The 16,128-nt window shown below is 48.3% G+C and overlaps 1 protein-coding gene across 1 annotated transcript in view; it reads right to left on the bottom strand.

The window, feature by feature from the left end:
• Window positions 1-7,481, bottom strand: part of xpo7 (exportin 7) — a 70,670-nt gene extending 63,189 nt beyond the window's left edge. Inside the window, exon 1 of the mRNA XM_078429131.1 lies at window positions 7,442-7,481. Within this exon, the coding sequence (XP_078285257.1) occupies window positions 7,442-7,459 (18 nt within the window). The 5' untranslated portion in view covers window positions 7,460-7,481. The remainder of the gene's footprint in view (window positions 1-7,441) is intronic.
• Between the last annotated feature and the right edge of the window lie 8,647 nt (window positions 7,482-16,128).

Genomic DNA, 16,128 nt, shown 5'->3' with positions numbered 1-16,128 from the left:
ATGAAGGGCAGATGTCAAGACATATCCATTAGAGGGAGAATCTTGAATGAGTGGCCATAGTTATAAGATTAGGGGGTGGTCATTTAAAACCGAGGGTAGTGTATCTCTGGAATTCTCTACCCTGATTAGATTATCTAGATTATTGGGAGTAGACACAAAATGCTGGAGTAACTCAGCGGGACGGGCAGCATCTCTGGGAAGAAGGAATGGATGACGTTTCGGGTCGAGATCCTTCTTCAGGTCTGAAGAAGGGTCTCGACCCGAAACATCACCCATTCCTTCTATGCAAAGATGCTGCCCGTCCCGCTGAGTTACTCCAGCATTTCGTGTCTACCTTCGATTTAAACCAGCATCTGCAGTTCTTTCCTACACTAATAGATTATTGGGATATTTATAAGAGAATGTAAATATTTTGACGCATCAGGGAATTGAGGGCTACAGGGAACTGGATCAGAAGAGAGGAAACCCAAGGCAGGTCTGCCAAGAGCACAGACAGGTGCATGGGAACCCCGTGGCTTGCAGATTACACACCATCCAGACATGGATTTGTATTGCCAATCTTTCATTGCTGTGTGTATATCCTGGAATTCACTACCCAATGATATTACCATGAGGCCTCCCCCTCCATCATGAATACTCGAGGGATCACTCGACTTCCGTAGTTTAGATGGCAACTCTCTACCATCTTCTTAAGGGCATCGAAGGATGGGTAACAATGCAGCTACATCCAGATGGTGTATAATATTCTGTGACATTATAAGGAGCAAGAGAGTTGTACCTGGTGTTCTGGCCTTACGGAGTTGCACAGTGGTGCTGCTATTGCCTTATAGCACCAGAGATCTGAGTGTGAAGCTGACCGGTGTGGGAGAAGTTGCAGGACAAGGTCTGTCGGTACGGAGTTTGTACGTTCTCCCCGTGAGCTGTGGATTTTCTCCGGGTGCTCCAGTTTCCTCCCACATCCCAAAGACGTACAGGTTTGTAAGCTAATTGGCTTGGTAAGAGTGTAAATTGTCCCTAGTGTGTGTGGGATGGTGTTAGTGCATGGGGATCGCTGGTCGGTGTGGACTTGGTGGATCGAAGGGCCTGTTTCCGCACTGCATGTCTGAACTAATCTAAAGGTCAGTGTAATGGTTACGTTACAGGGTAAGTAAGCTGCCGCAGTTCTGGATGGTTGAGAGAGACGAGTTTGAACCACACAATGGCAGCTGCGGAATTTAAATTCAAATAATTTCTCTGGAATTTTAAAAACAAGCATAATTTTACGACTTTGTAGAAAGGAACTGCTGATGCTGGTTGAAACCGAAGATAGACACAAAAAGCCGGAGTTACTCAACGGGACAGGCAGCATCTCTGGAGAGAAGGAATGGGTGACGTTTTGGGTCGAGACCCTTCTTCAGACGGAGTCATAATTTTACTGCTTCTGGACTGAAGACTGCGTGACATCCTGACTCAGCCCAATGTCAACCTGCGTCTCCTCCTCATCATCGGGGACACAAGAGACTGCAGATGCTGGAATCTTGAGCACAAAAAGAGAATTGTTTTCAGTCTTCAGACTGAAGAATAGTCCCATTCTGAATTGCTAACCTTCCATTTCCCCCCACAGATGCTGACTGACCGGCTGAGTTCCTCCAGCGTAGTCATACAGCGCAGAAACAGGCCATTCTGCCCAACATGTCTGTACCAACTAAGATGCCCCATGTACGCCGATCCCACCTGTCTGTATTTGACCCATATCTCTCTAAACCTTGCTTATCCATGAACCAGTCAAAATGTCTTTTGAATGTTGTTATAGTACTTGCGTCAACTATGTCCTCTCGCATCTCATTCCATACACCCACCATCCTCTATGTAAAAAACATGTTCTTAAGATACAGGAGCAGAATTAGGCCATTCAGCCCATCAAGTCAATTCTGCCATTCAATCATAGCTGATCTATCTTCCCCTCTCAACCCCATTCTTCTGGCGTCTCCCCATAACCCCTAACACCTTTACTAGTGAGGAACCTGTCAATCTCCTCCTTAGAAATATCCATTGATGGCCTCCACAACCGTCTGTGGCAATGAATTCCACTCTCTGACTAAGGAAACTCCTCCTCATCTCCTTCCTAAAGGCACGTCCTTTTAATCTGAGGCTACGGCCTCTGGTCCTAGACTCTCCCACTAGGGGAACCATCCTCCCCACATTCACTCTATCCAGACATTTCACTATTCGGTAAGTTTCAATGAGGTCCCCCCTCATCCTTCTAAACTCCAGCGAGTACAGGCCCAGTGTCGTCAAACACTCATCATATGTTAACGCATCATTCCTGGGATAATTCTCGTGACCCTCATGTTCTTATTAAATCGTCTCCCCTTACCTTAAACCTATGTCCTCTGGTTCTTGATTTCCCCTACTCTGGGTATTCACCCTATCTATCCCCCTCACGATTTTATAAACATCCATGAGATGACCCCTCAGCTTCCTACACCAAGGAATAATGTCAAAGTCTGACCAACCTCTCCTTGCAGCTCAGGCCCTTAAGTCCTGGCAACACTCTCGTAAAAGTTTGTTTTCTTTTGTTTTTTTGCTCATTTCAGCATCTGCAGTCTCTTGTGCATCATTTTTGTACATATTACTGTCTTGCAACAGGATTCTTTGATTTAGCTCAAGACAGAGCGTGGCAGATTTCCACCAATGGAAAAGTTCAGGAGACTGCAGGAGGCTACCAGCATCCTTTGCAACATTGCTTCATTAATTCCTGCTAATGCAAATAACAATGTATGTAAAAGAGAAAGCATTTTAAAAAATATGTTCACCATTTAGCCAGAACGGCAGATGCGCATTTTTTGAAACGACCAGTTTTCTATCAGATCTTGAGTTAAGGTCTGAGATGTGAACAGGCTGTGACTAATTCTGTCATCTATATACTAAAACTCTCGTTTGTTTGTTTGTTTGTTCCTGAACTACAGCCAAAACGGTACACGATAGCGCGACAATTTTAGGCCCACCTTACTCACCGTCATCCCTTTGGTGCTAATGGAAGAAGCTTAATTGAAATCGGAAATTATTTTAAAAGTTATTCACATTTTAAAGTTTAAATCTATCTTCTAGGGAGGGAGGAAGGGAGGGAGGGGGTGAGGGAGGATAAGGGGGGTTGAGGGGAATAGAGTGGGGGGGAGGGGGAGGAGGGAGGGGAAGAGGAGGAGAGGATAGAGGGGGGAGGAGGATGGGAGGGAGGGAGGGGATGAGGAGTGGGTGCTGCACCAATGCAGGAGAGGTTTGGGCCCAACGGGTCCATTTGGTCTAGTAACCTTTATAAGGCTTGCCTCATCAATGCAAAGGTAACTAGATTCTTTCAGTAAGCTCCAATCCTAATCACTGTGGGGTGAGGTGGAGGCAGTCCAAATCATACCCGAAAACCTGTACGTTTTAAGCAAAATACCAAAAGCTTGTTTGAATGGCAACCTCTGAAAAATTTAAGCAGAAAAACAACTCACTAAAAGATTCAGACGACAGGAGGGCTTAATAGTTTTCTGGCCCAGAAGGGTGGCTGATACCAGATTTACAAATGGCGGCGTCACTCTAAGCCGTCAATCTTGTCGAAGTCCATCAAAATCCTCCTTATGTACATCTGAGGGTTACTGCCTAAATTGCAAAAGTGACCCCACAAGCCACCCAATCGACATGCGGCAATAGTTACCAGTAAATTCGCAAGGATTTCAGCAGAAACTTCTTTACGCACAGAGGAATGAGAAATTACATTCCAATTTCTGAGCTGACTTGCCTCAGTTTGCTCCATTCTACAAGTAGATCTGTTTGGTTGTGTAGGTTGAACTTGCCTGACACAAGAAACATAGAAAATAGGTGCAGGAGTAGGCCATTCAGCCCTTCTAGCCGATCATCCAGAATCAGTACCCCGTTCCTGCTTTTTGCCCATATCCCTTGATTCCGTTATCCCGAAGAGCTATATCCAACTCTCTCTTGATCACATCCAGTGAATTGGCTTCCACTGCCTTCTGTGGCAGAGAATTCCACAGATTCACAACTCTCTGGGTGAAAAAAGTTTTTCTCCACTCTCTGGGTGAAAAGGATTTTTCTTCAACTCTTTGGGTGAGTCTGAAGAAGGTACTCGACCCGAAACGTCAGCCATTCTTTCCCTCCAGAGATGCTACCTGTCCCGCTGAGTTACTCCAGCATTTTGTGTCTATCTTAGATTCAAGACCACAGTGCCTTGATATTTGCCACCAATCTGAGCCACATTGAAACACCTCCACATGGTAGTCCCGTGGCTGAAATTCACATCCAAATGAATTTTTGAAAGAATTGTACTAGATCTACTTATTGTCTTCACAACATTTCCTTTAAATCAAGTATTTTCAAAGGTCAATCGGTTTCTCTACACACCTCTGAGAAATTGTGCGGTACCAGTATAGGCTCAGAGTCAGAAAAACTAAGCACGTTATCTAAATTTACAGCCCTGGAAATGATGGAGCACTGCAATGTCTTTAGGGCAAGATCTAAAACATTTGGTCTCATGTATGTATTAAAACGCCCCACAGTGATATTCAGGGCAAGGAATTTATTCACAAACTGCTGGAGTAACTCAGCAGGTCAGGCAGCATCTCTGGAGAGAAGGAATGGGTGACGTTTCGGGTTGAGACCCTTCTTCACACTGAAGAAGGGTCTCGACCCGAAACGTCACCCATTCCTTCTCTCCAGAGATGCTGCCTGACCTGCTGAGTTACTCCAGCAGTTTGTGAATAAATACCTTCGATTTGTACCAGCATCTGCAGTTATTTTGTTATACTATTCAGGGCAAGGAAAGTAATTTCCCCATACACGGCCATATTTATCACTAAACCAACATCAACAAGCCAGATTATCTGGTCTTTTATCTCACTGTTGTTCAAACTCACAATGCGCAAAATAACTGACACATCACATTGCAATACCTCAGAACTAGTTCATCAGCTAAAAGCCCATTGAAAAGGTTGGCAGAGGAAAAGCCTCGACTATTTAATCTTCGAGTTTGTTCCACCATTCAATGAGACCATGACAGAGCCATGATCCAACTTCATATTCCCAACATCCCCAATTCCACAACGGTTTGGATATAAATGTACAAAGCATGATTAGTAAACTTGCAGATTACACTAAAGTGGGTGGTATCGTACATAGTGAAGATAGTTTTCAAAAATTATAGTAGCTTCTTGATCAGTTGGGCAAGTGGGCTGAGGAATGATCGGGAGCTTAATGCAGGTACGTGTGTGGCTTTGTATTTTGAGAAGTCAAACCATGGCAGAAGGACTTCACAGTGAATGGTAGAGTCCTGGGGAGTGTTGTGGAGCCGAGGGATCTAGGAGTGCAGGTGCATCTTTCCTGAAAGTGATGTCACGGGTAGATAGGATGGTCAAAAAAGGCTTTTGATACATTGGTCTTCATCAGTCAGGGTACTGAGCATAGAAGTTGGGATGGGACGTTACAGTTGGACAAGATGATGGTGAGGCCGCACTTGGAGTATTGTGCTCAGATTTGGTCACCCCGCTGTAGGAAGGGTGTCATTTAGCTGGAAAGAGGGCAGTGATTTATGTTGCCAGGACTTTAGGGTCTGATCTATAGGCAGATGTTGGACTGGTTAGGACTTTTTCCTTGGAGGGCAGGACGCTGAGGGGTGATCTTATAGAGGTGTCTTTTAACAAATTACCAGAATTAAAAACATGAGCACATACATTTAAGGTGAGAAGGACAAGATTTAATAAAAACCTGAGGGGCACCTTTTTCCACTTAGAGGGTAGTGGCTATATGGAACAAGCTGTCAGAGGATGGGTACAGGGATAAGGAAGGTTTAGAGGGATATAGAGAAAACACAGGCATGTGGAATTAGCTTAGCTAGGACAACCTGATCGGCATGGACGGGTTGGGCGGAAGGGCCTGTTTCCATGCTGTATATGACTCGAAACCTCAAAAATGGATCTAAAATTACTTTTATATATTTGTGAAAGAGAGCCCCAGATTCCTATCACCCTCTCAGTTATATATATATATATATATATATATATATATATATATATATATATATATATGATATGTATATAATGTATATAAATATACACACTGAGTTTTCCGGTGCTACAGAATAGTAGTCGTGGACCCAGATTCCAACAGGACAAGTCCTCACTTTGTTGTATGGGATGGTTGAACTTTTGCTGGAGTTTGGATGAATGGGCTTCCTCCATTCTGTTCACTTTCACAAGAATGAAACTTGTTGCAATAAATCCAGACTCAGACTTTGCTCCTTAAAGGCAGCCCATAATTTTTAGACTCTGCCCACTGGTTTGGAAATGTGGTTTCCATCTCAATGTCATGCCCTTCAATATCCTGAAAACTTTGATTGAATCAACCATCTATATAACAGTAAATTCAAGTATGTCCGGGTGTTATTAGAATAAATCTACATCACACTCATTCCAAGGTCAACAGATGTTGGGTGGGATACCCAAACTGCAGAACTTTCCATTGTTCTGTTAACCTGGGTTTGGTTTGGCTGTGGCATAAATTTTACCTTCATGAAATCCGGTTCTTGAGATGCATACACCAACAGGACACAGCTTTTGTTATTATTTCATGTAAAGTACAAAAAGTGCAAACCATTTATTTCAAAGTCTACCGTTCCCTGTGTGCCATATTTATTATAAGACCATTCTCTGCAATGAAGCAATGTGAAACTTCCAACTTTACCACAAATCAGCAATTCATATACAGATGAAATCCGTGACTTTTCTCTTAAGGACACAAATGGAAATTCTGAAAAATCCAACACAAAAAAAAGTCTAGGCAACTACAAATATCTAAAATGCTAATAGAAGCTCCTTCACGTGCCAACGTTGGAGTGTTTTCTCTCAACACGTGCTAAAAGAATCGTATTCTGCACTATCTATCCAAGCCTAGACAAGTTAGTTTAGAGTGATGCTGAATTGCGAGTGGCAGGGTGCTTTTGCACAGCCAACTGGAGGGCACTGGGCCATTCTCTGCCCCAGCTTGCCGGCTAGGATTAGTGTGTGAGGAGCAGCCAGTGGCCGGAGCCTACAGCAGCAGTCAGGCCAGGGTCCAGGGATGAATTAGAACCCCCCCAGACAGTCGCCCCCTCCACAGATGGTGGGTGGTACAGCGGGGCACAGGCCTGGGGAGAGGGCGAGGGAGCTCTGGCAGCCACCATGCAGCCTGTGTTTATTTACATCAGCTGTCTGAGCCTCAGGAGCCATCCCCAGCCCAGCTCTGCCCCGTTACCCCTGGCAACCCTCGGTGCCCGGGCCTCGCTGCTCCACCACCGCCGCTCTGGCCGCACATCCGTGCCCTGCAGATGGTAAAGGAGGCCACTGCGGACGCGGCGCCACCCCGGCGTCACCCCCAGGCCTCGCGGTTCACGCAGCCCGCTCGAAGCTCTCAGCTCCATCACTATTACCTGCACATGATCCGCCATTTTCCTCCATTCATGCTCGCCTCGGTACCGCGCCTGCGCAGTTCCCGCCCTTCTCTTCTCGTCCGCGTCCGTACGCATGCGCACTGCCCAGACGGGGGCCGCCGCTTCGACACCCAGCGCTTCTACGCATGCGTACTACTCTTGCCGGTCACGGCAACGCGCCTGCGCACCGTCCGCCCGCCGGCACTGCGTTCCCGGCGCAACCGTCTTCATGGGCATGCGCACTGCTCCCCTCCTCGACGTGCTGCTCTGGTTCTCTTCGCAGGGAGGCGCTGTCACCTCACCCTCCCCCCCCCGTCACGTGGTTGAAGCCGCTCAGTGGCCCAAGAGTTCCCATCACGTGTCTGCTGCTCATGAAGCAATCCTGGATTTAAGTTTACTGCTAGAGAGAAAAAGAGAATGAATTTAAGCAAAGAGAGCACTTAACGAGCTGAAAGAAAGTGCATTTAACCAAAAGATAACAATAAAGGAGGTTGAATTTCTAAAGAACAAGGATGTTCGGCATGTCCCCAACAACTCTCACCAACTTCTACAGATGCACCATAGAAAGCATTTTTATCGGGATGCATCACAGCTTGGTATGGGAACAGCTCCATCCGAGACCCGCGAGAAATTGCAGAGAATTGTGGACGCAGCCCAGACCATCACACAAACCAATCTCCCTTCCATTGGCACGGTAGCGCAGCGGTAGAGTTGCTGCTTTACAGCGAATGCAGCGCCGGAGACTCAGGTTCGATCCTGACTACGGGTGCTGCACTGTAAGGAGTTTGTACGTTCTCCCCGTGACCTGCGTGGGTTTTCTCCGAGATCTTCGGTTTCCTCCCACACTCCAAAGACGTACAGGTATGTAGGTTAATTGGCTGGGTAAATGTAAAAATTGTCCCTAGTGGGTGTAGGATAGTGTTAATGTACGGGGATCACTGGGCGGCACGGACTTGGAGGGCCGAAAAGGCCTGTTTCCGGCTGTAGATATATGATATGATATGATATGACTCCATCTACACCTCACGCTGCCTCGGCAAGGCCAGCAGCCCAGACCATCACACAAACCAACCTCCCTTCCATTGACTCCATCTACACTTCACGCTGCCTCGGCAAGGCCAGCAGCATCATCAAGGACGAGTCGCACCCCGGCCACTCCTCCCTCTTCTCCCCTCTCCCATCGGGCAAAATGTACAGAAGTGTGAGAATGCACACCTCCAGATTTAGGGACAGTTTCTTCCCAGCTGTTATCAGGCAACTGAATCATCCTACCACAACCAGAGAGCAGTCCTGAACTACTATCCGAAGAAGGGTCTCAACACGAAATGCCATCCATTCCTTCTAGCCAGAGATGCTGCCTGACCCGCTGAGTTACTCCAGCTTTTTGTATCTATCTTCGGTTCAAACCAGCATCTTCAGTTCCTTCTTACCCACTGAACTACTATCTACCTCATTGGAGATCCTTGGACTATCTTTGATAGGACTTGACTGGCTTTATCTTGCACTAAACGTGGCTAGACCTGCTCAGTTCAACTCATCCAAGAGTGCTGGAGGAACTCATCGGGTCTAGCAGCAGAGGGAATGAACAGTCTGAAGAAGGGTCTCAACCCGAAACGTCACCCATTCCTTCTCTTCTGAGATGCTGCCTGACCCGCTGAGTTACTCCAGCATTTTGTGATACCTTAGAGGGAATGAACAGATAACATTGAAGAAGTTCTCCTCCTTTTTCCGTGACTATTCGCTCCTCGGATGCTGCCTGACTGACTGAGTTCCTCCAGCACTTTGCCTTTTTATCAAAATTCTAGTGTCTGCAGCCTCGAGTACCTCCAGTTCAACTCATGTCAGAATTTGCTAGAATATCCTAAATGGAGAAAAGAGAAGGAAATCTTGTTCTCATGTTTCAATAGACAATAGACAATAGGTGCAGGAGTAGGCCATTCGGCCCCTCGAGCCAGCACCGCCATTCAATGTGATCATGGCTGATCATTCTCAATCAGTACCCCGTTCCTGCCTTCTCCCCATACCCCCTGACTCCGCTATCCTTAAGAGCTCTATCTAGCTCTCTCTTGAATGTATTCAGAGAATTGGCCTCCACTGCCCTCTGAGGCAGAGAATTCCACAGATTCACAACTCTCTGACTAAAAAAGTTTTTCCTCATCTGTTCTAAATGGCCTCCCCCTTATTCTTAAACTGTGGCCCCTGGTTCTGGACTCCCCCAACATTGGGAACATGTTTCCTGCCTCTAACATGTCCAACCCCTTAATAATCTTATACGTCTCGATAAGATCCCCTCTCATCCTTCTAAATTCCAGTGTATACAAGCCTAGTTGCTCCAGTCTTTCATGACAGTCCCGCCATTCCGGGAATTAACCTAGTAAACCTACGCTGCACGCCCTCAATAGCAAGAATATTCTTCCTCAAATTTGGAGACCAAAACTGCACACAGTACTCCAGGTGCGGTCTCACTAGGGCCCTGTACAACTGCAGAAGGACCTCTTTGCTCCTATACTCAACTCCTCTTGTTATGAAGGCCAACATTCCATTGGCTTTCTTCACTGCCTGTTTCACTCCATTGGAAGAGGATTTTCGGTCACACAGTGCCCATTAAACAGCAAAACAATAAATCATAAAGAGACACAAAATGCTGGAGTAATTCTGAGGGTCAGGACACAGGGAAAGGAGGATGTTCAGTCTGCATTTTGGATGAGTTGCACTGAGCAGGTCTAGCCAAGTTTAGTGCAAGATAAAGCCAGTAAAGTCCGGTCAAAGGCAGCATCTCTGGAGAACATGAATAGTCTGAAGAAGGGACTGAAAAATAGTCTGAAGCAGTCCGAGGGGTAACTTTTTTACACAAAGGGTGGTGGGTGTATGGAACAAGCTGCCAGAGGAGGTAGTTGAGGCTGGGACTATCCCAACATTTAAGAAACAATTAGACAGATACATGGATAGGACAGGTTTGGAGGGATAAGGACCAAGCACAGGCAGGTGGGACTAGTGCAGCTGGGACATGTTGGCCGGTGTGGGCAAGTTGGGCCAAAGGGCCTGTATCAATCTATGACTCTATGACTGTGTGACTCTAAGGGTCTTGATCCGAAACATCACCCATTCCTTCGCTCCAGAGATGCTGCCTGTCTCGCTGAGTTACTCCAGCATTTTTAATGGTTCATTGGTCCAATGGTCCTTTATTATCATGTGTACCGAGGTACAGTGAAATTTGACATACCACACAATCATACCAAAAAAGCAACAAGATACAAAACTACATAAAGATTAAACATAAACAGCCACCAAAGTGGCGTGTGAGAATCTCTAAGGGCACACAGCATAAGCGAACACCCACAGCCATCAGTTCAATGTGTGGGCCACACACACGCTCTTCATCATGCTTATGGATGTGACATTTCGGGCTGGGACATCAGAGTTCATCCATAGCTGGCGGTAATGGCAGTCCTGTGCTCCAGGGGGCAGTGGTATGCAGCCCATTGAGATCAAGAGACGTGCATTTATATAGCACCTTTCCTCTCTTACAGATTGGCTCAAAAAACATCCCAGCAAAATCAACCGGAGACTCATGTTCGATCTTGACTACGGGCGCTGTACTGTACGGAGTTTGTACGTTCTCCCCGCGACCTGCGTGGGTTTTCTCCGACATCTTCGGTTTCCTCCCACACTCCGAAGACGTACAGGTGTGTAGGTTAATTGGCTGGGCAAATGTATAAATTGTCCCTAGTGGGTGTAGGATAGTGTTAATGTGCGGGGATCACTGGGCGGTGCGGACCTGGTGGGCCGAAGGGCCTGTTTCCGCACTGTATCTCTAAATCTAATTTTTAAAAAAAAAATAATGTTTTACTGGGATATCTTCCATTTTCAGTGCCATCTTCCGTGCCTGTTTGAGAGTGAGGTCAGGCTCTTGGCTTGGTATCTCCTCTGACAGATAGATAGATCTATCTATCTCTGCTTTAAAAAATATCCACTGACTCAGCCTCCGCAGCCTTCTGTGGCAATGAATCCCACAGATTCACCACCCTCTGACTAAAGAAATTCCTCCCCATCTCCTTTCTAAAGGTACGTCCTTTTATCCTGAGACATGATCCATATCCCTCCATTCCCTACGCTTCCATGTGCCACTATCGCATCTGCCTCCACCACCACCCCGGGCAATACATTCCAGGCTCCAGTACTGTGTGCAGTTGTACAGGGCCCTAGTGAGACCGCACCTGGAGTACTGTGTGCAGTTGTACAGGGCCCTAGTGAGACCGCACCTGGAGTACTGTGTGCAGTTGTACAGGGCCCTAGTGAGACCGCACCTGGAGTACTGTGTGCAGTTGTACAGGGCCCTAGTGAGACCGCACCTGGAGTACTGTGTGCAGTTTTGGTCTCCAAATTTGAGGAAGGATATTCTTGCTATTGAGGGAGTGCAGCGTAGGTTCACCAGGTTAATCCCAGGAATGACGGGACTGTCATATGTTGAAAGACTGGAGCGACTAGGCTTGTTTACACTGGAATTTAGAAGGATGAGAGGAGATCTTATCGGGGTTGGACACGTTAGAGGCAGGAAACATGTTCCCAATGTTGGGGGAGTCCAGAACCAGGGGCCACAGTTTAAGAATAAGGGGTAGGCCATTTAGAACTGAGATGAGGAAAAACTTTTTCAGTCAGAGAGTTGTGAATCTGTGGAATTCTCTGCCTCAGAAGGCAGTGGAGGCCAATTCTCTGAATGCATTCAAGAGAGAGCTGGATAGAGCTCTTAAGGATAGCGGAGTCAGGGGGTATGGGGAGAAGGCAGGAACGGGGTACTGATTGAGAATGATCAGCCATGATCACATTGAATGGCGGTGCTGGCTCGAAGGGCCGAATGGCCTCCTCCTGCACCTATTGTCTATTGTCTCAGGCAGGAACGGGGTACTGATTGAGAATGATCAGCCATGATCACATTGAATGGCGGTGCTGGCTCGAAGGGCCGAATGGCCTCCACCTGCACCTATTGTCCATTATTGTCCATTGTCCATTGGCTCCCACCCCTCTTCTGTGTAGAGAACTTGGCCCGTACATTTCCACTAAACCTCCCCCCTCTCACCTTGTAGCTACGCCCTCTAGTGTTGGACATTTCCACCCTGAGATGGATCTGGGTCTAAACCTCCACCTGCGAAAATTTCAGTTGAGACATGTCACGTTGCAACTGTACAAAGTTTTGATCGTGCTGCACTTGCAGTAGTATGTACAGTTCTGGTCAGCACACGGCAGGAAGGATGTGGCAGACACAGACTTAGTGCAGAAGAGGTTCACCCTGATGTTGGCTGGAGTGGAGTGCTTTACTTAGAAAGAGCAAAAAGACTATGCAATAGACAATAGGTGCAGGATTAGGCCATTCAGCCCTTCGAGCCAGCACCACCATTCAATGTGATCATGGCTGATCGTTCACGATCAGTACTCCATTCCTGCCTTCTCCGCTATCTTTAAGTGTACGGAAATAACTGCAGATGCTGGTACAAATCGAAGGTATTTATTCACAAAATGCTGGAGTAACTCAGCAGGTCAGGCAGCATCTCAGGAGAGAAGGAATGGGTGACGTTTCAGGTCGAGACCCACTCAGCAGGTCAGGCAGCATCTCAGGAGAGAAGGAATGGGTGACGTTTCAGGTCGAGACCCTTCTTCAGAAGAAGGGTCTCGACCTGAAACGTCACCCATTCCTTCTCTCCTGAGATGCTGCCTGACCTGCTGAGTTACTCCAGCATTTTGTGAATAAATACCTCCGCTTTCTTTAAGAGCTCTATCTAGCTCTCCCTTGAAAGAATCCAGAGAATTGGCCTCCACTGCCTTCTGAGGCAGAGAATTCCACAGATTTACAACTCTCTGACTGAAAAAGTTTTTCCTCATCTCCGTTCTAATAATTCTATACATGATTACAATCAATCCATTCGCTGTGTACAGATACAGGATAAAGGGAATAATGTTTAGTGCAAGATAAAGTCCGATTAAAGATAGTGCGAGAGTCTCCAATGAGGTACTTTGCGGCTCAGGACCGCTCCCTAGTTGGTGGTAATGATGGTTCAGTTGCCACATAACAGCTGGGAAGAAACTGTCCCTGAATCGGGAGGTGTGTGTTTTCAAACTTCTGTACCTGTTGTTTGTTGGGAGAGTCAAGTCAAGTCAAGTCAATTTTATTTGTATAGCACATTTAAAAACAACCCACGTTGACCAAAGTGCTGTACATCTGATTAGGTACTAAGGAAAAAAATGAAACATACAGTAGCACGCAAACAGTTCACAGCTCCTCCTCAATGGGCCTCAAACGCTAGGGAGTAGAAATAGGTTTTGAGCCTGGACTTAAAGGAGTCGATGGAGGGGGCAGTTCTGATGGGGAGAGGGATGCTGTTCCACAGTCTAGGAGCTGCAACCGCAAAAGCGCGGTCACCCCTGAGCTTAAGCCTAGACCGCGGGATAGTGAGTAGGCCCAAGTCGGCCGACCTGAGGGACCTGGAGTTAGAGAGGGGGGTTAGAAGATTTTTGATGTGGGGGGGGGAATGTCCATTTAGGGCTTTATACGTGAATAGGAGGAGCTTGAAGTTGATTCTGTACCGTACAGGGAGCCAGTGGAGAGAGGCCAGAATCGGGGTGATGTGGTCCCTTTTACGGGTACCCGTCAGGAGTCTCGCTGCGGCGTTTTGGACCAGTTGCAGGCGGGACAGGGAAGATTGGCTGATCCCAGTGTATAGGGAGTTGCAGTAATCTAGAGGGGAGAAGAGGGAGTGACAGGGGTGAGACTGGTCCTTGATGATGCTGCTGGCCTTGCCGAGGCCGCGTGAAGTGGAGATGGACTTAGCTGAAGGAAGACACAAAAAGTTGGAGCAACTCGGCTGGACAGGCAGCAATGCTGGAGAGACGGAATGGGTGACGTTTCGGGTTGAGACCCTTCTTCAGGCTGATGAAGGTTAACGACGTTGGAGCAAGGTTGAGGTGGCGGTATGGATGGGATGAGAACAAAGGAGAAGCTTTGTAACATTGTCAGCGCCATTAGGTGGCTGCTATGTGTAAACCTTGGGTGTGCAAGCAAAGAATTTCACTGTGCCTTGTCACATGAGACAATAGCGTGCGTATTCATTCAATTCCATGCTGAGCCGAAATGTCACCTACTCCTTTTTCTCCAGAGACGCTGCCTGACCCTCTGAGTCACTCCAGCCACTTTGTGTCTATCTCATCCTTCATCGAGGCAGAACTTGGATTTTCCTTAAGAGAGAAAAACGGTCTGAGGAAGGGTCTCGACCCGAAACGTCACCCATTCCTTCTCTCCAGAGATGCTGCCTGACCCGCTGAGCTACTCCGGATTTTTGCGTCTGTCCCCCATTAAGACAGAACGGGCGAAGGCTAGTGTTTGCCCTTTGCCTGTGCCAGCGGCAATCTCTCCTCAGCGCTGAGAGTAGTGGGAGGAGTGTTTCCGTGCTGTATCTCTACACCAAACTAAACTAAACTAAACTAAACTTCATTGACAGCGGGCAGGAAGCTTACACAGCTCGAGCGGATGAGGCTGGCGTTTCCTCTCAACACGTGCCCTGCCCTCACGGACCACACCTTCCGTACAACCCACAGCTCACTACCTCAAAGCAAGTTTACCTAAGGTTGCCAACTTCCTCACTCCCAAAGAAGGGACAAGGGGTGACGTCACCGCCCCCCCCCCCCCCCGCTCCCCACGTGACCTCACCCAGCCAACGGCCACATGCTCCCGCTCCACCAATGGGGGGAGCACGTGGCCGCTGGCTGGGCGAGGTCACGTGGGGCGCGGGGGGGGGGGGGGGGCGGTGACGTCGCCCCTTGTCCCTTATTTGGGAGTGAGGAAGTTGGCAACCTCTACTAATACGGGACAAGGGCTGGTCCCCGTACGGGACAAACCAATTTAACCCAAAATACGGGATGTCCCGGCTAATACGGGACGGTTGGCCACCCTACGTTTATCCAACCTTCCCTTAAAGCTGTCTCAACCCGGTCACTTCTCCTGGGCTACAGTGTAGGTACGATACCATATCGTACGCTAGGATAGAACTTTATTTAACCCAGGAGGGAGATCGATCTGCTAACAGTCGTAAAACACAACAAGGTACCATGGAACATGAAAGGCAAGTGACCAGCGGAAAGTCCAGGATTGAGGATGTGCAAAGATTTGGGGGGGGGGGGGGATGGGTGGGGCTGGTGGGGGGGGGGGGAGGGGAGTCAGTCTGGGTTCTGGGCTGGGGGTGGGCGGGGGGTTGCAGCAGGTAGGAGTTTGAGGGGGGGGGGGTTCAGGCTGGGGGTGGGGGGGAAGGGTTCGGAGGTGGGAGCAAAGGGGGGAGCTGGGGTGGTAGGGGGGGGGTGTCCAGTGGGTTCTGGGCTGGGGTGGGCAGGGAGGGGTTTGGAGGTGGAGGCAAGGGGGGGAGCTGGGGTGCAAGGGGGGGGGTCAGGTTATGGGTGGGGGGAAGAGTGCGGAGGTGGGGGCAATGGGGGGGAGCTGGGGTGGGAGGGGGGTTCAGGCTGGGGGTGGGGGGAAGGGTTCAGAGGTGGGAGCAAGGGGGGGGAGCTAGGGTAGGGGTTCAGTCTGGGGGTTGGGGGAAGGGTTTGGAGGTGGGAGGAAGGGGGGGAGCTGGGGTGGGAGAGGGGTGGTTCAGTCTGGGGGTGGGGGGGAAGGGTTCGGAGGTGGGAGCAAGGGGGGGAGCTGG

Source organism: Rhinoraja longicauda, chromosome 36, assembly GCF_053455715.1.
Source record: "Rhinoraja longicauda isolate Sanriku21f chromosome 36, sRhiLon1.1, whole genome shotgun sequence".
NCBI classification, from domain to species: Eukaryota; Metazoa; Chordata; class Chondrichthyes; order Rajiformes; family Arhynchobatidae; genus Rhinoraja; species Rhinoraja longicauda.
The sequence above is the reverse complement of the archived record's forward strand: the minus strand, read 5'-3'. Positions and strand labels throughout refer to the sequence as shown.